Source organism: Micromys minutus (assembly GCF_963924665.1).
Source record: "Micromys minutus genome assembly, chromosome: 31".
NCBI lineage: Eukaryota > Metazoa > Chordata > Mammalia > Rodentia > Muridae > Micromys > Micromys minutus.
In genome coordinates, this window is record NC_137966.1 from 23,507,796 (window position 1) to 23,525,898 (window position 18,103).

The following is an 18,103-nucleotide window of genomic DNA, read 5'->3' on the forward strand; positions in this document are numbered from 1 at the left end:
GCCGAGAGGAGCTGTGCGGGTGGGGATGAGTGTTGGGAAGACTCTGCATCTTGGTGTCCATGGGAGGCCACACTTGGAGGGGCAGAGACTTCCTTCTCCTCCTCTTCTCCCAGCAGGCCCGGCTTTGGGGAGTCTCCAGAGCCCCTAGTTATATAGCTGGGCCAATTATGATGGCACAGGCTACAGAGGGTGACAGGTATGGCAAAGCCCTATCCCTTACCCTCACCCCAGGGCGGGGCAGCTTTTAGGGTCCTGTGGGTCAGGTCAGATTGTGGGTCAGCCCACATCGCAGGTCTGCAGCTCCCTTGTTTCACACTTGTGTGTCCCTTCTTTCTATTAGAGTTCTTCCAGCCAAATAATTGTACCCACACCACGGTGACATTGACTCCAGGAGTAGTGACAGGTTTGAGTCTGTCTGCAGTCGGTGCTTGAGGGTCTTAAGACAGCTGCAGAGTTCACTTTTCCACCCGGCCACCTAGTTCCTGGCATACCATATAGGAAGTGTAGCCCGAGTGTGGGCAGTGAGCCCTGATTGGATAGCATCTTGGAACAAAAGCTTGCAGAGTGATTAGGGGCTCAGCAGCTGGGAGGTTAAGGGTCAGGCTCACAGAACTGAAGGCTGATCTTGCATATCCCATGGACTCCCTCAGTCTTACATGAACCCTCCCCCCATTCCCATCAGCCGGGGATACCTTGAATCCTAGTGGTCTTTGCCTCAGTACCCAGCCTGGAAAAGAAAAGGTCAAACTGTACTTCATTAGAGCCACCTATGATCACTCTGCCATCTCTTACTGAGCTGATCCTGCCTGCATGGCCCTGCCCGAACCTCTGTGCTCCTGAAGAACTGCCCCTCACCACCCATGCAGCCAGGTTTTACTGGCATGAGCCTTTAAGTTCAGTGTGTGTGTGTGTGTGTGTGTGTGTGTGTTTAGAAGACAACTCTCAGGAGTGGTTTCTCTGCTTTACCTGCTGAGATAGTCTCAGCTCAGTGAATCTTCCTCCAGAGTTTGGGATTCCAGTTCTTAGTTCATTTTTAAATAAACATGCCAGTTGGCCCATTGTGAAAACTGCCTGGTTTAATGAGCCCTGCCTACTCTGTTCCTCCTTTGTAGCCAGATTTGTCTGGGATGCTCTCCCGTGGGCAGGCCGAATGGTAGCTGCCGCTTCCCAAGATCTATGTCCACATTATAGCATAGAGCCTCTCTGAAGAATTATGGTACTATGCTGGACCAGTTGGGCAGGCCCTCACATCCACTGGCAAGTGTTCTCACAGAAGATAGACGAGCTGTCACAACACGAGCAAGGCACCGGGTTTGATGTAGCCATAAGCCCAAAGTTTCTGGAGCAGTGGCTGGTTGTACACCCAGACCCTCGATGGGGCAGTACATCTAAAACACGGACTCTCTACTACATAGTCAGCCCTGAGGCCTCTGCAGCTCCTAGGGGACAATGGGCCACACCTGAAGGACACATTTGGGACATATTCATATTCATGAACTTAGTACCCAGTGACTTGGTCAGGCTCTGGAGGACTGAAAGCCAAGGGCTAAGAGGACCTTCTATCCCTGCCTTCCTCCCATGTGCCACCCACAAGCCACTTGCTGTAGGAGTTAATAGGAGCGTCTCCAGTGAGACATCTCAGTCTACAGAGGAATCCAGACAGGCGCCTATGCTCCCTGCCCTTCTGCAGGCAGGCTCTCTCTCTCTCTCTCTCTCTCTCTCTCTCTCTCTCTCTCTCTCTCACACACACACACACACACACACACACACACACACACACACACACACACGGAAAGAGGGAGACATGGAGAGTTCCATGGAGACTCTTTATTCTTTTCTGAATGTTCTCTTCCTCCGGTCTGGCAATGGGTACCCATTACCCAGCAGGCCTTGCGATGGGTCAGGAGTGCGTCTGCTTGGGCTCAGGGCGTGGCTGGGCCTCAGCATCCTCGGCGCTCTCTTGCTTTTCGGGCTCCATCAGCAGCAGCTTGCCTTTCACCGGGATCTGCTCCTCTTCTTCCTCCTCTTCCTCCTCTTCCTCTTCATCCTCCTCTTCCTCACCCTCTGATGACAGGGAGAAGTTGTCTTGACTCACACAGGCCACGAGCTTCTTCATGGGGGACTCGTGGCCACGGCTGTGACCCGTGTTCTGGGCTGGGCCGTGGCTGGTGCTGAGCTTGGCACAGCGGGAACCCATCGCCCACTCCTGTCGCTCTGGACTAGGAAGGAGGCAGCTGGGCAGTGAGGCTGTGAGGCTGGTGGGTGTGGTGCTGACCTCACAAAGGCTCCAAGGCACCACCCTCCCCCACCCCAGAATTTGGAGCTGCGTTTACAGTTTCCAGGAACCCTGGCTCTGATGGCCCTAAGAGCTGGAATGATTGGGGTGGAGCAGAAGCTGGAGTGGGCACAGGGACAGGAACTGAACAAATCTTAAGCCTTGAGTATGGAACTCATTGTGCCTAGTATGTGATGAGAAGTGAATCCAGCCCTACCACACCACGCCTCAGTCCACCCTACCCCAGAGTCCAGCCCTACCACGACACGCCTCAGTCCACCCCACCCCAGAGTCCAGCCCTACCACGCCACACCACACCTCACTCCACCCCGCCTCTTCATTCTCTGTGTTCTTAAATATTGGTAGTAAGGATGCTTTTCACACTGCTTGGTCACCGGATTTGGCCACCTCTCCACGGTTCAGCTCCCTGACAGTAACTGTAGGAGTGGACCTCGTTTCCTGTGCCCTTCCCCCAGGCCCATGGCGCTCATGAGGACACAGCAGTCAGCGAATCTCGTGTCAAGCTTTATTTGGCAGGTGGCTTTGCTCATTACTCAGATCTCGTGGCTCCTTGGCAGCTCAGGGCTCAGACGTCAACATGGAATGATGGTGTGACCTCAAGTGATGTTGCTTGGGCAGGTGGCTATTTCTTGGGCGGGTGACTTCCTTGGCTCCAGGCAGAATGGACAGGCCTGGGGGAGGCTTAGTGCCTCCTACATCTCCTGCACCTGCATCTCCTCCTCCTCCTGGATCTTCTGCAGCCTGTGGAAAGGAAATTCAGGTTTGCTAGGCTGGCTGGAAGGTTTGGATAGGGGCACCCCTGCCTTGATGGGCAGCAGTACGGGTGACCATGGGCTTGGCTGTCAGGTGCTTACCTCTGCGATGCCGCCTCCTGTGGCGGCAGGAGCGTCTCCTCCGCCTTCTGCATGACCGACGCCTCCTGTGGATCCTATGCAACCTCCTACGAGAGCAGCGCCTGTATCTGTGGTGGTGGTGGCCCCTGTGTGTCCTACCATAGTCCTCCATGCGCTCCGGGCTCAGTCCTTGCCCCTGCCCCTGCTCCTCATGTTCGTTGTCTCGCCCAGGCCCCTGGTGTCGACCCTCACTGGGGCTCCTCATTCGATAGCGAACCATAGTGCCAGGAGATCAGGAGGTTCCGGGTTGAGGCTGCAGCTGACTTGGATTGAAGGAGGGAAGGTAGCCTGCCCACCTGCTCTTTCTTGGTGGTGATGATGGTCTGGTGTGTGGGGCTCTCAGAGGCCTCATATATAAAGGTGAACCCCACTGTGACCTGTCGGCCCACCCCTGATTGATGGTTCCCACCCTGCCCAGTCCCCTCTGTGAGGGCAGCACAGGGTTTGTAGCACTGGCTGGCAGATTGGGAGCAGGGACCAAGTTACTCATCTTGCCTTGAAGCCCTTGTAGCATGCTGACTTGTTTATGTGTGAGATGACCTCACACATCAAAGAATGACCTTGAACTTCTAACCTTGGTCTCTTCACTTTCCAAGGGCTGAAATTATTTGTGTGTGCATGCAGTGCTGGAGCTGCGGCCCCGGTCTTGGTTGGGCATTTGAGCATTCTACCAACTCCTAGTCCAGTCTGTCATCCTGCCAGACACTGGCCAAAGCTTCCCACCTACTCAGTGTGCACTAAGGACACACACTGGACAACATATCTTCCCCTGAGGGAAACTAAGGCACAGGGCCAGCGTTCAGACAGGCTAACCAGGTCTGTCTACCTCTATTTCCCAAAGGCATGAGTGACCACCTGTTTTACCTCCCTGCCTCTGAATGATAGTCTAGAGATCTGAGGCTATCATGATAATGTGTGCAAGGGTCTAGGTTCCACCCAACAGGGGGAAAAGTTGTACATATTAATGAAGCTCACAGAAGGTTTTGTATGTATATATACATATATATGAACTGACCCAACATAGTGTACCTCTAGGATCAGAAGGACATGGGAGTAGGACAGAAGAACACAGTCTCTCATGAATGTCAAAAAGGGATCCAATTTAGGCAGATACAATGACAGGACAATGAGTAGTGTGTGCCTAGCTTACATAAGGTCCAAACTAGGCATAAAAGGTACACAGTATCCTTGGCTACACAGCCTAGTAACTTTAGTCTATAGAAGCCTGCAGAGGACCCAGTCAGCAGATGGCTGCTCTTGCTGGATGATAATTATAGTGGGAAAGACAACTTGTCTGGTTCTTGGGCACATGCCAGGTTATCTGACTTCTGCATTCACAGGATTGGGTAAAGGGACCCAAGTCTTGGACACCCACTGTCTTAGTTAGGCTTTCCATTGAAGATACACCATGACCAAGGCAACTCTTATAAGGGCAAACATTTAATTGGGGCTTACAGTTCCAGAGGTTCTGTCCATTCTGGTGGGAAGCATGGCAGCATCCAGACAAATATGGTGCTGGAGCTGAGAGTTCTCCATCTTGTTCCAAAGACAAGCATTGGCATCCTCAGGCAGCTAGGAGTCTCTAAACCCATCTCCCCACAGTGACACACTTCCTTCAACAAGGCCACACCTCCTAAGAGTGCCACTCCCTGGACACCATAGGCTTGTTCAAACACATGAGTCTTTGGAGACAATACCTATTCATAATATTTGTTGAGAAATAGTCTCAACAATGTTAAAAGTCCAAAGTCTCTTCTAAGACCCATGCAATCTCTTCCCCTAAAGTCAAAATAAAAAATCAGATCACATACCTACAACATCACAGGATATACATTACCATTCTAAAATACTAAACAAACCCAAAAGCCAGCTAGACAAAGTCTGCATCTTGGCTATCTCTGGAACACAGCTTCTTTGTGCTGGTCTCTTATTTTCAGATTTATTTTATTTTACATAAGTACACTGTGGCTGTCTTTATTATATATAAGTACACCAGAAGAGGGCTTCAGATCCCATTACAAATGGTTGTGAGCCACCATGTGGTTGCTGGGAATTGAACTCAGGACCTCTGGAAGAGCTGTCAGTGCTCTTAACCATGGAGCCATCTCTCCAGCCCTCTTGGTTGCCCCCTTGGTCTCTTCTTAATCACTGCTAATTTTTTATCTCTAGCTAACCAGGATTGATTGTCCCAGTAGTCTCCCTCCCCCTACTCTTGACTCTGAAGCCAGAGCCACATGGCTGAAGCTACCAAGTTCTCCTGCTTGCTTGTTCTGTTACTTCCTCCATGGCCCAGGCTTGGCTATTCTGAGTGATCTAAACCACCATGCTTAGACTTAAACTTTTCTTGACCTTGAAACTTGCTGTCCCAGGATGGCCTTGAACTCAGAGATCTGTTTGCCTTTGTCTCCTGGGATAAAGGTGTATACCACCTTGCCTCTGGACCTAAGCTCTTCATGGTCACTATTCAAGATCCAGATCAAAAAAGTCTGTGTCTTCCAGCGTCAAGATCTGGATCCCAAGTGTGCCCTCCATTTATGGATGTAAATCATTCCAGATTAAAAGTCCAAATGAAAACAATAACCAGGTGATGATATCTAACCTTGTTCAACCACAGGCATGAACAAACTTAGCTGGAATCTTGTCCTGAGACCACCACTCCCTTATCTCTTTATCTCCTTGATTGCAGGATTCAGCTTTTTTTTACTTCCTGGTATTTTTCTTTCCTAAGGTTGATATGCTCAAAATGAGAGTAAACCAGAGGACACAGTCTAATGGGCTTTTTTGAGGCTTCCTTTCTTAATACAATTCTCTTTACCTTCTGACAAGGGCAAAGAAGCTTCATTCCTCACCAGAGTTCAAATCGCCCTCAGCACCAATGTCTTCTATATTCCTACGAGGATGGCTTGCTTTTATAACCCAAAGCCCCCAAGTCCATATTCCTCCAGATAAAACCATGGTGAGGCCTATCACATCAATTCCCCACTCCTGGTACCAACTTCTTGTGTTTGCATTACTATGAAGAGACCACGAGCAATGAAGATGACATTTAATTGGGGCTGGCTTACAGTTTCAAAGGTTTAGTCCATTATGGTCTGTATCCAGGTCAGATTGGTACTGGAGAAGGAGCTGAGAGTTCTAATCTCAAAGACAGATGACTGGCATCCTCAGGCAGCTAGAAGCATCCCTCCACAGTGACACTTCCTCCAGCAAGACCACACCTAATAGTGCCACTCCCTGGCCAAGCACTCAGGTGTGGCCTTGAGACATTTCAAGGGCAGTTAGAATGACTTTTGACAGTCTTTCTGTGGTTGAGACTCAAGAACTCATGTAGCACTCATGTCTGCCATGGGTGAAACCTTGTGTGTCTGTGCACAGAGGCCCTCGGTCGCATCTTCCCTACACCTTTTTGGGGAGAGATCTGTGCAAGGTGGCTGGGTAGTCAATATGAAGGTTTCTTTTTGAAGCCCTTCCCACTTGACCAGTCATGTCCCCTTACCCCATTCGCACACACCTCCCCAAGCTCAAGGACCAAGAGGCAGGAGTGGGATGAGTTTTCAACATTTATTGACAGGTGGCATTGTTCCTTAGCAGGCTCCTGTTTTCCATCGGACGGTGGCATTTCTTTCAAGATGTGGCCAGATGCTCTTGAAGTCTGGTAAAATTCTCAGGCAGGAGTTTTGATGGCCTTGCTATTCTGTGCATCTAGTATCTTTTACACCTTAAGGTGTATGAGCGGCGGCGGCGGCAGCATCCTAGGGAAGGCAAGAACATGGTGAGAGGGACTCCAGACTGTGCCCGATCCCTATAGCCCCTGGACCCCTGGACCTCTGGGCGCAGCCCTCTGCTCACTTCGCCTCCTCCGTCGGCAGCATCGCCTCCTCCGTCTGCGACATCTTCGCCTGCGGCGGCGGCATCTGCTCCTGCTTTTGCTGCGGCAGCATCGGTATCTGGCCATGGCGCTGGCTTGGCCGGGAGCTGGCTCAGAGCAGGGGGCACCACCTGGGTCAAGCCAGCCAACCTGTGAGCAGGTGGAATGTTGTGGGCTGTGGCTGGGAGCCAGCACCCTCTTCCTCTTATAGATACTTAGTGGCCCCCGGGAATTATGAAGTCAAAGAGGACCAGGACCTCACAGACTATGGCCAGTGAGGACCTGTGCCATGTCCAAATATGGGCACGAGAGGGGTAGGCAGGGCTTTGACATCAGGAGTTGCTTGTGTCACAGTCAAGAAATGACAACGATGGTATCTGCCTGAGCATTCGGTCACTCAGCTTAGGTGCTAGTGAGCGCCTGCCATGTGCCTGCTTCGGGGCTAGGCCGACAGATAAACCAAGGCCAGGCAGGTGGGCGAAACAGCCACACGAAATTGAACTGTGAAAAAACACCCCTCTTCAGACTGCCCAGAGAATGCTGCTGAGGAAACTTGACCTTATAAGAGATTATCGAAAGCCCCAGCAGAGCACTGACAGACAAATACAGAGGGTCTCAGAGTTGCAGGACGGATGAGCTCTCGTAAAACACTGGGGCCCCATCAGGTGCTTCAGGTATAAACAGGGGAGCCACATGGATGCAGGCAGAGCTTGGACTGAGGAAGGGTATCACTAGATAGGAGATGCAAACTTCCTGTTGTGTTGCTGCACAGCCTGAGAGGGAAGCTGGAAGGTGGACCGGAAGCAAAGGGAGGAAGGCTCAGGTAAGGCAGCAACCAGGAATTGGCTGAGATGAAGTGGCACCCGCGCTGTGTCCCCATGATGTATAGAGGAGTATAGAGGATTGCCGTCCATATTAAACTAGGCATCTGGACACAGAGTATGGGATGAGAGGCTTTGCCATGCTTTCTGTCAGAAAGCAAGCGCACGGTGTGCTGGGGACATGAGGGTAGGCAGCAGGTGATGGGCACATTCTTAGCAGCTGCTTCTCAGTGTCTCTGAAGTGTCTCAAGTTGCAGAGGGGACGGCAGGAGGTAGTGAGCAGATGTAAGGGGATGTGAAAAGTGCCCAGTGGGAGAAAGTCTCAAATGGCGCCCTTCCAATCAATGGGTCGGCCTTCAAGTTCTTTCCCTTCTCACAGTTGCTCCTGAATCCCAGACCTGGCCTTCACGGGACAGTTGTGCAGTCTGGGGACTCCTCAGAAGCTTCAGGGCGAGGGACTGAGTAGGTGGAAGTCAGCCCATTTTGTGTTAAGCCAGTCTCCATTCTGTGGGTGTTTCTCACACAGGACCTTTTTTCCCCCCTAAGTCCACACAGCTCAGGGTTGAGCTTGAATTTTCAGCAGCTAAAGGCTAACTTTGACCTTCTGAAACCCAGTCTCAGCCACTGTCCAAGCATGAGGGGGAAGTGTGTGGGATAAAGATGTTACTGTCTAGTTAAAGAACTGTCTCAGACACCTAACCCTCATCACCCACATGCCGTCAGAGCTCTTTAAGCCCAGAACAAAATGAGACTCTAGGGAAATTGGGAGAGTGCACCCCAGAGAGTTCAGGCTCTCCACCTCCTACCCACAGTGAGCTGTCCAAAGGTCAAGCCTCAGGCCACTAAGGCTGCAGTGGGTGGAACTGAGTAGACCAGGGCTGGTGTCCACTGGATGAGCTTGGGGTCCCATGCAGGGCCCACACTTAAGGAGTAGACACTGTGTTTGCCTGCCTCAGGACATTACATTTTCAGTCACTGAAACCCTCCACACTGGAGGTCCCTGCTCCCTAAACCTGGCCCTGCAGTCAACACAATTCATGGATTTGTGAGTATGTCACACTTTGTGTTATTTTTCTTAGTTGAGTTTCTTGTTTCTGTTGCAGACTGCCCAGCAGAAACAACTTCAGGGAGAAAGGGTGTTTGCCTCACAGTCTTGGGGTTTCCATCTGCCGTGTGAGAGCTTGTTTGGTGTAATGGGAAATATTACAATTTGCCGGCATCTAGACTTAGGAGACAGATATTTGAGCATTTCTGTGAGGGCATTTTTAGATTAGGTTAATTGACACAGGAAGGCCCAGTCTTCCATGGGCAGCACTATCCCTCGGGCTGGGCTCCAGAGTTCATCCCTCTCTGCTTCCTGGCTGGGGTTGCAATGTGACCTGCTATGTGGCCTTCCCACCATAATGGGCTGAACCCTCCTCACTATGAGCTAAATGCCTTGAGGTATTTTGTCACAATGTTGATACATGTTGTGGATCAGGAAGCAGAGACCTTTAGACTAGAACTGAAAGTGGACATGAAGGTTCTTTTAGTGACTAGGGTGATATCCCAAAGTTCCATAACCCCCCAAGAGAGTGCTGCCTTGCAGGGACAAACCGTTCATGTCACATTCCAATTTTAGCAGTTATAGCTTGCCTTTAGAGCTCTCTTGACTGCTCTAGACTAGTCTTCTGTTACTCAGTCTGGCCCTAGAACCACATTTCCAAGCAGTTCCCTCAGAGTGGCATAGAAACCAAGATATGGGCATGGGGTCCCAACCATAGGACACTTCTGAAGATGAAGGTATAAAACTTCCTGGATGCTGCCATGTTCCCACCTTGATAATGAACTGAACCTCAACCTGTAAGCCAGTCCCAATTAAATGTTGTCTTTATAAGAGTTGCCCTGGTCATGGTGTCTGTTCATAGCAGTAAAGCCTTACTTAACTAAGACGGAAGTTGGTACCATGGGCTGGGGTGTATTGCTGTGTTAGGCCTGACCATGCTTTTGCTTGGAAGAATGTTGATTTTGGGACTTTAGATTTGGAAAGCCATGTAAATGTTTTAAGTGGGGCTTGATGGGCCATCCTAGTAGGAATATGGAGGACTTTGTTGCTGAGGGTGACCTAAACTGTGGGATCCTGGTTCTAGAAGTTTCAGAGAAGAATTTTAATATGTGGTCAAGGGACTATTCTTGTGATGTTTTGGTAAAGAATGTGGCTGCTTTTTGCCCTTGTCCGAAGAGTAAGGTAGAAGAGATTTATATTAATTGCATTGATGAAGTCTCACAGAAGCCCAGCAGAGACTTTGTTCTCTGGTTAAGTCTCATGGAAAGCATTGTAAACAAGTATAGCAAGCTTAGAAAGGAAAAATATAAAATATATGGCTCAAGTATTAAAGAGGCACCAGGAAATGAAATGGAGCTGGATCCTGTGTTCAAGGATATCAAATTAAGGGAGTGGTGGTCTTGGGGCAAGATCCCACCCAGCCAAATTTAGGTCCCAGCATGGTAGGTAATACAAGCCTTTAATCCCAGGAGGCAGAGCAAGCAGGTTCTAGGTGAAGAAACGCTTAAATCCAGGCTTGGTGGTTTAATCTTTATTACATTTAATAATGTAAATGGTAAATTCACACCTTTAATCTAGCATTCAGGAGACAGGCATGCAGATATGAGTTCAAGGTCTATCTACAGAGCACGATCCAGGACAGGTAAGCTTAGGCAGTGAAGGAGTTGGAAAACAAAGCTGGTGATGATGTAATAGAACAAGGGGCCATATTCCAGCCCCAGCAAGCAGCAGAACTCAGCAGAGAGGCCATGCATCTCTAGCTTTAGAATGACAAATAGAAGAGACTGCTAGGACAATTGATCCTGATTAGTTGGAGCTAAGTATTAGAGATGATCAAGAAGAACCAGCATCACTGAGGTGAAATCTTCTGGGAAGTGTTTTCTGAGAGCACAAAAAAGTCGTGGTACAGAGATAGTTAAGGTTGTACCTCTTGCTGCAGCTATATTTTGTAATGTGTAAGAGTCACCCAGGTGGTACTGGCTTTGAAGGCATGAAGGGGTCATGCAAAGAAGTTGAGGCCTGGCACCGTCAAGAGAGTATATGAGAGACTATTGGTGAAGCCTAGTTGCAGTGGAAGATCCAAGAGCAGCAGTGGCAGTGAAGTGGATCAACCTGAGGTCAGAGTGCTACAGAGGGCAGAGAAGTGACCCAAGAAGATCATGTGTGCATTCCAGACATTAGAACAAGGAGCTACAAAGCTGAAGCTGCCTGGGCTACCCCAAGATGTTAAAGCTGTGGGCTATCTGCCGAGGAAAGCTGCTAATGGAGTGGAACCAGCCCAGGAGAAAGACGTTTGTTGCAGTCAATGAACCTGAAAAAGGAGTTGGAGATCTGAAGACCACTTTGACATCAGACATAATGATGCAGAGTTTGGAGTTTGCCCAGCTGGTTTCCTGTCTTGCTTTGGGGATAACAGTTAAGTGATTTCATGGGTCTTACAAGAGAACCTTGAACTTTAGACTTTTAACATTGTTGAGACTGCTACAGACTTTGGGGGCTTTGGAAGTTGGACTAAATGTACTTTTTTATTATGCTATGGCTAGGTATGGCCCCTATAGACTCATGTGTTTGAAGAAGCCTATTAGGGCCAAGGAGTGGAATGTGGTTTGTATATGCTTAGCCTAGGGAGTGGCACTATAAGGAGGTGTGGCCTTGTTGGAGGAAGTGTGTCACTGTGAGTGTGGACTTTAATACCCTTGTCCTAGCTGCCTGGAAGTCAGTTTTCTAGCAGCCTTCAGATGAAGATATAAAACTCTCAGCTCGTCCAGCACCATGCCTGACTGGATGCTGCCATGGTCCTGCCTTGATGATAATGATTCTGAACCTGTGAGCCAGCCTCAATTAAATGTTGTCCTTTATATGAGTTGCCTTGGTCATGGTGTCTCTTCACAGCAGCAAAACTCTAACTAAGGGAAGAAGCAACGGGGACGACCCCCGGACACACCAAAGCCACGAGCTGCTGTATACTCGTGTTCAGCGCCAACGTCCCTTGCCACCGCCATGCCCAAAAGAAAGGCTGAAGGGGATGCTAAAGGAGACAAAGCCAAGGTAAAGGACGAGCCACAGAGAGGATCTGAAAGGTTGTCTGCTAAACTCGCTCCCCCAAAGCCTGAGCCAAAGTCTAAAAAGGCCCCAGCAAAGAAGGGAGAGAAGGTACCCAAGGGGAAGAAGGGGAAAGCCGACCCCAGTAAGGATGTGAATAATCCTGCAGAGCATGGAGATGCCAAAACAGACCAGGCACAGAAAGCTGAAGGTGCTGGAGATTCCCAGTGACATGTGTGCATTTTTGATAACTGTGTACATCTGGTGACTATACAGTTTGAAATGCTATTTTTATCAAGTTTTATAAAAATGCAGAATTTTGTTTTACTTAAAAAAAACTATAATGTTAGCACACAGAATACTTCATTGTTGGGGGCAAAGGATCATGTGTCACTAACAAAATATCACTCAAGCTGGATTGAGGACAGAAAACCTCTTTCTTGATAATTATGAAAGGCTCCTGGTTCTGCAAGGCACAAAATGCCTTGTGGCCTGGGGAAACTCTAAATTCATTTTTCTAACCTCTTCCCCCTGTACCATCAGTGTAGATGTAATTCCCTTAAAACCAGAGACCTGTTGGAACCTGACCCCCAAAATCAGTTTTCTAGTCTATTGGACAATGTAGACTTCACGGTGACTTCATCAAGTGTTCTCAGAAGTGCAATGGTTCCTTTTATCAAAGATTGTGGATCTTCAGATTGATAATTCTGCCATGTTCATTTCCTGAAAGTCAGGGTCTGCTTGTGAAAAGTTGTTAAACAACATCCTTAATGTGAAATGTCAACCCTCACTCTAAGCTACTTTCCCCTTTTCAAAGCATTGAATGAAGATTTCATTGGGTTTTGCAGTGGCTGTCTGATTTTGGTAGTCTACACAAGAAGGGAATTTGGAAGTTCTTGTATATTGTTGAATGTCTGCTCATGTCCTGTCTGAATACCATGATTGTTTATGAAAAGTGTCTTTAAAAAAGCTGGTTACAGTTTAAAAAACAAAACCCTATCTAAAACACTCACCCCCTCAGGTTTCTGTCTGACCACTGGTATAGAATTAACTATACCCATCATGATGATCTGCCCAAGCCCAGGAGATCAATGACTACAGAGCTGACTTTGTGGACCCCCAAGAGCTCAGTGACAGGGGTGGGTAACCAAGCTATGCACCCAGCCACCTACCCATTGTGATTTAAATAAAGGCTTTGGCAGGCATCCATGCCTACTTTCTTCCTTATCCTCCAGCCTGGACAGGGCTCAGACTGCTGGCAATGGCCCCTCCCTCAGAGCCTCCTTTTCCTCCTCTGTCTCATTCTTCCCTTTCCTTTCCCCCATGAGTATTGACTAATTCCTACTGTTTCACTTTCGCCTTCCCATGATGACTTGTGTGTTCTCGGCAGCACAAGCACCTTAGCACCCTCTGGGATCTTGAACGCTGAGTGTCTCCAAGTGAGAAGTATTTGGGGTGTTGCCATCTTAGCCTGGCACTATGTCCTTTGTATTTACACACTGTACTGAAAGTGAGATAAAGTGGCATATATATATATATATATACATGTATCTACACACAGTCCTATGGAGAAGGAGGAGGAGAAGGAGGAGGAGGATGGTCTCCATGGATTTTGAGGCACCTGAGTCCCCTTCCACTGTTGCTTTGCATTCTTTATATGAGTAATTGTAATTACTCAGAGGTCAGGTGAGGAGCCACTTCTCCAGGACCTGCAGCCTGTGCACACCACCACCCATCCAGCGGGAGAAAGAGGGCTTTGAATTGGCTGTGTGGCTAAGTAGCTAAAGATGACCTTGAAATCCTGATCCTCCTGCCTCCACTTCCCCGCTGCTGGGATTGCAGGCATGTGCCACTACACCAGACTTTTAATTTGCCTTTTAACTGATATACCCACAAAGCCAGTACATGTGATGTTCCCATACGTGTTCACCTCTAATGCTTAAGTCATAGTAACATCCAGTGTGTGTGTGTGTTTTATGGTGGAAACATTTGCTCTTCTTTCTGTGGGTGTTTGAGGACATGCAGTTTGAGAGCAAGAAAAGATCAAGACAGAAGTTTGGGTGGCACACATACTTTCAGTCCCAGAACTCAGGAAGCAGAGACAAAAAGTTCTTTGTGAGTTCAAGGCCAGTCAGGGCTACATAGTGAGACCCTGTCTCCAAAAAAAAAAAAAAAAAAAAAAAAAAAAAAAAAAAAAAAAAAAAAAAAATATATATATATATATATATATATATATATATATATATATATATATATATATATATATATATATATATATATATATATATATATAAAGAAAACAAATCAGGCATGGTTGCTATTGCCTTACCTATGATCCCAACACTGAAGACTCAGACAGAAGGATTGCCATAAATTCAAGGGTGGCCTAGGCTTCACAAACAAAGCAAGGTGCCAGGGAAATGGCTCAGTGGATAAAGTGCTCACTTTGTAAGTATGAGGCCCAGAACTTGGACCTTCAGAGCCCAGGTAAAACCTAGGCAGGTGCGAGCACTCAGGAGGCGGGGATGAAGCTAGAGTGTTAGATTAGGTGGAAATGCCAACCAGATTAATGGAGAGACCATGGGTCAATAAAGTGGAGTGTTACTGAACAGCCTCAGGCCTTCACACATTCATACATACATGCATACACATCCCCACACATACATGTGGACACATACATGCTTGCAGACAGAGTACGTTCAGCTCTCTCTCTCTCTCTCTCTCTCTCTCTCTCTCTCTCTCTCTCTCTCTCTCTGGTCAGATGAGACTACTGGGCAGGGCTTGGCTTGCTTCTATTGTAATTCAGAACTATCCTGCGGTTGTAGATCTGCACTCTTGTTCTGACGCCACGTATACCAGGACACAGCACAGGGCTTTCTACTGCCAGACTGCAGATGGAGAAACTGAGGCCCTGGCTCAGAGTCCCTGCAGCAGGTTGCCTGCATGTGGCTACTGTGTACTGGCTCCCCCTGCTCTGCTGCTGTTCTGGGCTCCCCTTAGGAGAGATGGCTCCTGCCACCAACCCTGCTGACCTGAATTCAATCTCCAGGACCTAAGGCTGGGAGAAGGCTGAGTCTCACAAGTGGTTCTCTGATCTTCCCACTCCCACTGCCTTCCAGGGATGCTCACACACACACACACACACACACACGTACAAGCACACAACACTATTAGTGCGATAACATTAAGACAAAGAGGAAGCTCGGTGTAACTGTAACCCCTGCATTAGGGAGACAGAAACAGGAAGTCTGAAAGTGTCAGGCTAGCCTTGGCAACATAGTGAGACTGTCTCAAAAACAAAACAAGAGCAACGTTTTAAGAAGACAGAGTCATTGGCTAAATAGTGTGCTGGGGAGTGGTCAAGGCACTTGAGACCTAGAAAGGCCATGAAGGAACCTTCTGGAAGCCACTACCCTGGACCTTTCTGTGACTGGTAAAATAGTCAAATAGCTGGTAGGTAGTTCCTGTGTGTGTTCCTCAAGGACAAGCCAGCCGGGTCACCCTTGTGGCCCTGCGCACCTACAGGTCCCATAAAACACTCATCTGACAGGAAAGAGAAACTCAGTGGCCAACTGTGGCTCATTTGCACTCTCCCACCCTCCCCCACCCTGCCTGCCCTGGGCTGCTCTGTGGTTGGTTGCCACAGCCGGCTGCTCCTAAGAGAACTGGGCAGCAGTTCCCAGCAAGCTTTCAGCACAAGTACACAGTACTCTGCACCCTAGAACAGCCTCAGCGCCTGGGGGAGCCCAGGACAGCAGCAGAACCGGGGGAGCCACCTCCCAGTATCCACAGGCAGGCAACCTGCTGCAGGAACTCAGTCTGAGCCAGGGCCTCAGTTTCTCCACTGCAAAGGGGTATAAAGCTCATTTCTTGCAGTCTGGCAGCACTGTGTCCTGTCATAGTGATCAGAACAAGAGTGCAGAAACACAAACATCCTATTGCCATTCAGGTTGGGTTACAGGAAAGGAAACACAAGACACACACCTTTGTCTCAAAGGTCACAGTGTGTGTGTGTGTGTGGTCCTGTTGCTGTTAAAACAATGTAGCAATGCAGCTGAAATCTCTTTGGGACCCATTTAGAGCTGGCGCTTTCCAAGCCCCAGGAGGAGACCCTGCTGGAACACCTGTGATACAGGGCTCCAGGCCCAGACACAGAGCAAGAGCTTGTCTTCCACACCTCTGCCTTCCAGGGAAAAGGTTTAGGATCGGTGTCATCTCCAGTCCAAAGAGAGAACTCCAGACCCACTCCTTTCTGATTCAGAGAGGTGTCAGACTGACAGCGTCAGCTGCTCCGAGCCCTGAAAGTGCTGGTCTGAGATGAGGCAGTTGAGGCTGGCAGAGATAAACCAGCTATGGACTCTGGGAAGACTGGCTACAGTAACCTGAACCTAGAGATGCAAATGAGCTCTGTGAGAAGAGTTTGGACAGATGACCACGCGTCTCTCCAAGGCGAGGGCCAGCTGGGTCCTCAGCTGTGGCCCCCAGGCTGGGTCCGAGCTCACAGGAAAGGAAAAGAAGCTATCAGGTAGAAGCAGACAGCCGAGCCTGTCTGAGCTTCCATTCCCTCATCCGTGAGCAGCACGGATTCTGTAAGCTTCATGTGAAGAGCAAACGTAGCAGAGTGGTCCAGCGTGAATGTGTGGAGGCAGAGGGCAGTGTCTGTGCGGGGTGCTTCATTTCTCTCCGGGCTTTGTAGCATCTGCTGGGTACAGGACTTGGTCTCTCTCTGATTCATCTCAACCACATAACCACATTCTGGGGCTGTGGTAATAATAACCCAGGCAGTAAAGGGCTCATTTCCCCCGTATGAGGATCCGAGTTTAATCCCAGAACCTACATAAAAAGCCAGGAGTAGTGGTCCCACCTATAACCCCAGTATGGGGGAAGCAGAGACGGGGATGGGGCTTGCTGGCCTAACCTGTGTGCTCCAGTTCCGAGACCCTGTCTCTATAACTAAGGCGGGAAGTGACTTAGGAAGGCCCCAACTGTCTGGCCTCCACACCCGTGTGTACGCATACCTTACATAATCACTTACTGCATGCTGGGGGTGTGTCGGTCACCAGGTAGGGGCTCCCAGCCTCAGTCTCCTCACCAGTAAAGAGGCCACAGTAATGTTCTCTGCCTTATATAGGAGCACTGGGAGAGTTTAGTGCCTTCCCAGTTGGTAGATGGTGGCTTGCTGGTCACAGAGGCAAGGAGCAAGTACCTGTCAGGTAGGTTTCAAAGCTCTTTCCTCAGATGCACCAAGCTTACTCAGTCCTCAGCTTCTCTTCCTCTGTGGTGGCATATTCAGGATTCCTGTGACTTCTCCCTTTCCTCCATAACTGAAAATAACTTGTAACTGAATCTTTTCACTGTCCCCCAGCAGAGTTGTAGTCTTGGGCACTACATAAAGGTCAGCCATTACTGGGTAGCACTAAGTCATAAGTGTTTTCTTGGATGGAAAGTTTTAGAAAGGAATGATCGTCAACAAACAGAGGCCCCCTGTACTGGCTGGTTTGGTGTGTCAACTTGACACAAGCTGGAGTTATCACAGAGAAAGGAACCTCAGTTGAGGAAATGCCTCCATGAGATCCAGCTGTAAGGCATTTTCTCAACTAGTGGTCAAGAGGGGAGGGCCCAGCCTATTGTGGGTGGAGCCATCCCTGGCCCAGCCCACTGTGGGTGGAGCCATCCCTGGCCCAGCCTATTGTGGGTGGAGCCATCCCTGGGCTGGTAGACCTGGGTTCTATAAGAAAGCAGGCTGAGCAAGCCAGGGGAAGGAAGCCAGTAAGTAACATCCCTCCATGGCCTCTGCATCAGCTCCTGCTTCCTGACCTGCTTGAGTTCCAGTCCTGACTTCCTCTGGTGATAAACAGCGATATGGAAGTGTAGGCTGAATAAACCTCTTCCTCCCCAACTTGCTTCTTGGTCGTGATGTTTGTGCAGGAGTAGAAACCCTGACTGAGACACCCTCTAAAGACGAACCTTCCATTCTGTCACCTTGGTCACACTGAAGTGTGCGTCTTCCACTCTCTTCCAGGTTGGGGAGTATAGGCCCCATAGACTTGGCAGGTATACGTGACTGTCTGGGAGTCTGCAGGCAGGATTATGTGGCCACAGCAACTTAAATACCATCACATCTAAAATTTCCAGACC

The 18,103-nt window shown here is 49.1% G+C and overlaps 4 protein-coding genes across 4 annotated transcripts; 1 reads left to right on the forward strand and 3 right to left on the reverse strand.

Annotated features, from left to right (window-relative positions):
- Positions 1–1,900: 1,900 nt before the first annotated feature.
- Positions 1,901–2,197, reverse strand: PRM3 (protamine 3; the record flags this gene model as incomplete). Its single annotated transcript, XM_080908145.1, has 1 exon — positions 1,901–2,197. The coding sequence occupies one exon, from the start codon at positions 2,195–2,197 to the stop codon at positions 1,901–1,903; it is 297 nt and encodes a 98-aa protein (XP_080764271.1).
- Positions 2,198–2,978: 781 nt separating this feature from the next.
- PRM2 (protamine 2) lies at positions 2,979–3,409 on the reverse strand (the record flags this gene model as incomplete). The annotated part of the gene is made up of 2 exons (XM_080942395.1): positions 2,979–3,037; positions 3,151–3,409. The coding sequence occupies 2 exons, from the start codon at positions 3,407–3,409 to the stop codon at positions 2,979–2,981; spliced, it is 318 nt and encodes a 105-aa protein (XP_080798521.1).
- A 3,482-nt stretch (positions 3,410–6,891) lies between these two features.
- On the reverse strand, positions 6,892–7,144 carry PRM1 (protamine 1; the record flags this gene model as incomplete). Its single annotated transcript, XM_080942265.1, has 2 exons — positions 6,892–6,941; positions 7,039–7,144. The coding sequence occupies 2 exons, from the start codon at positions 7,142–7,144 to the stop codon at positions 6,892–6,894; spliced, it is 156 nt and encodes a 51-aa protein (XP_080798391.1).
- A 4,779-nt stretch (positions 7,145–11,923) lies between these two features.
- On the forward strand, positions 11,924–12,196 carry LOC308440449 (non-histone chromosomal protein HMG-17-like; the record flags this gene model as incomplete). The annotated part of the gene is made up of 1 exon (XM_080942557.1): positions 11,924–12,196. The coding sequence occupies one exon, from the start codon at positions 11,924–11,926 to the stop codon at positions 12,194–12,196; it is 273 nt and encodes a 90-aa protein (XP_080798683.1).
- Between the last annotated feature and the right edge of the window lie 5,907 nt (positions 12,197–18,103).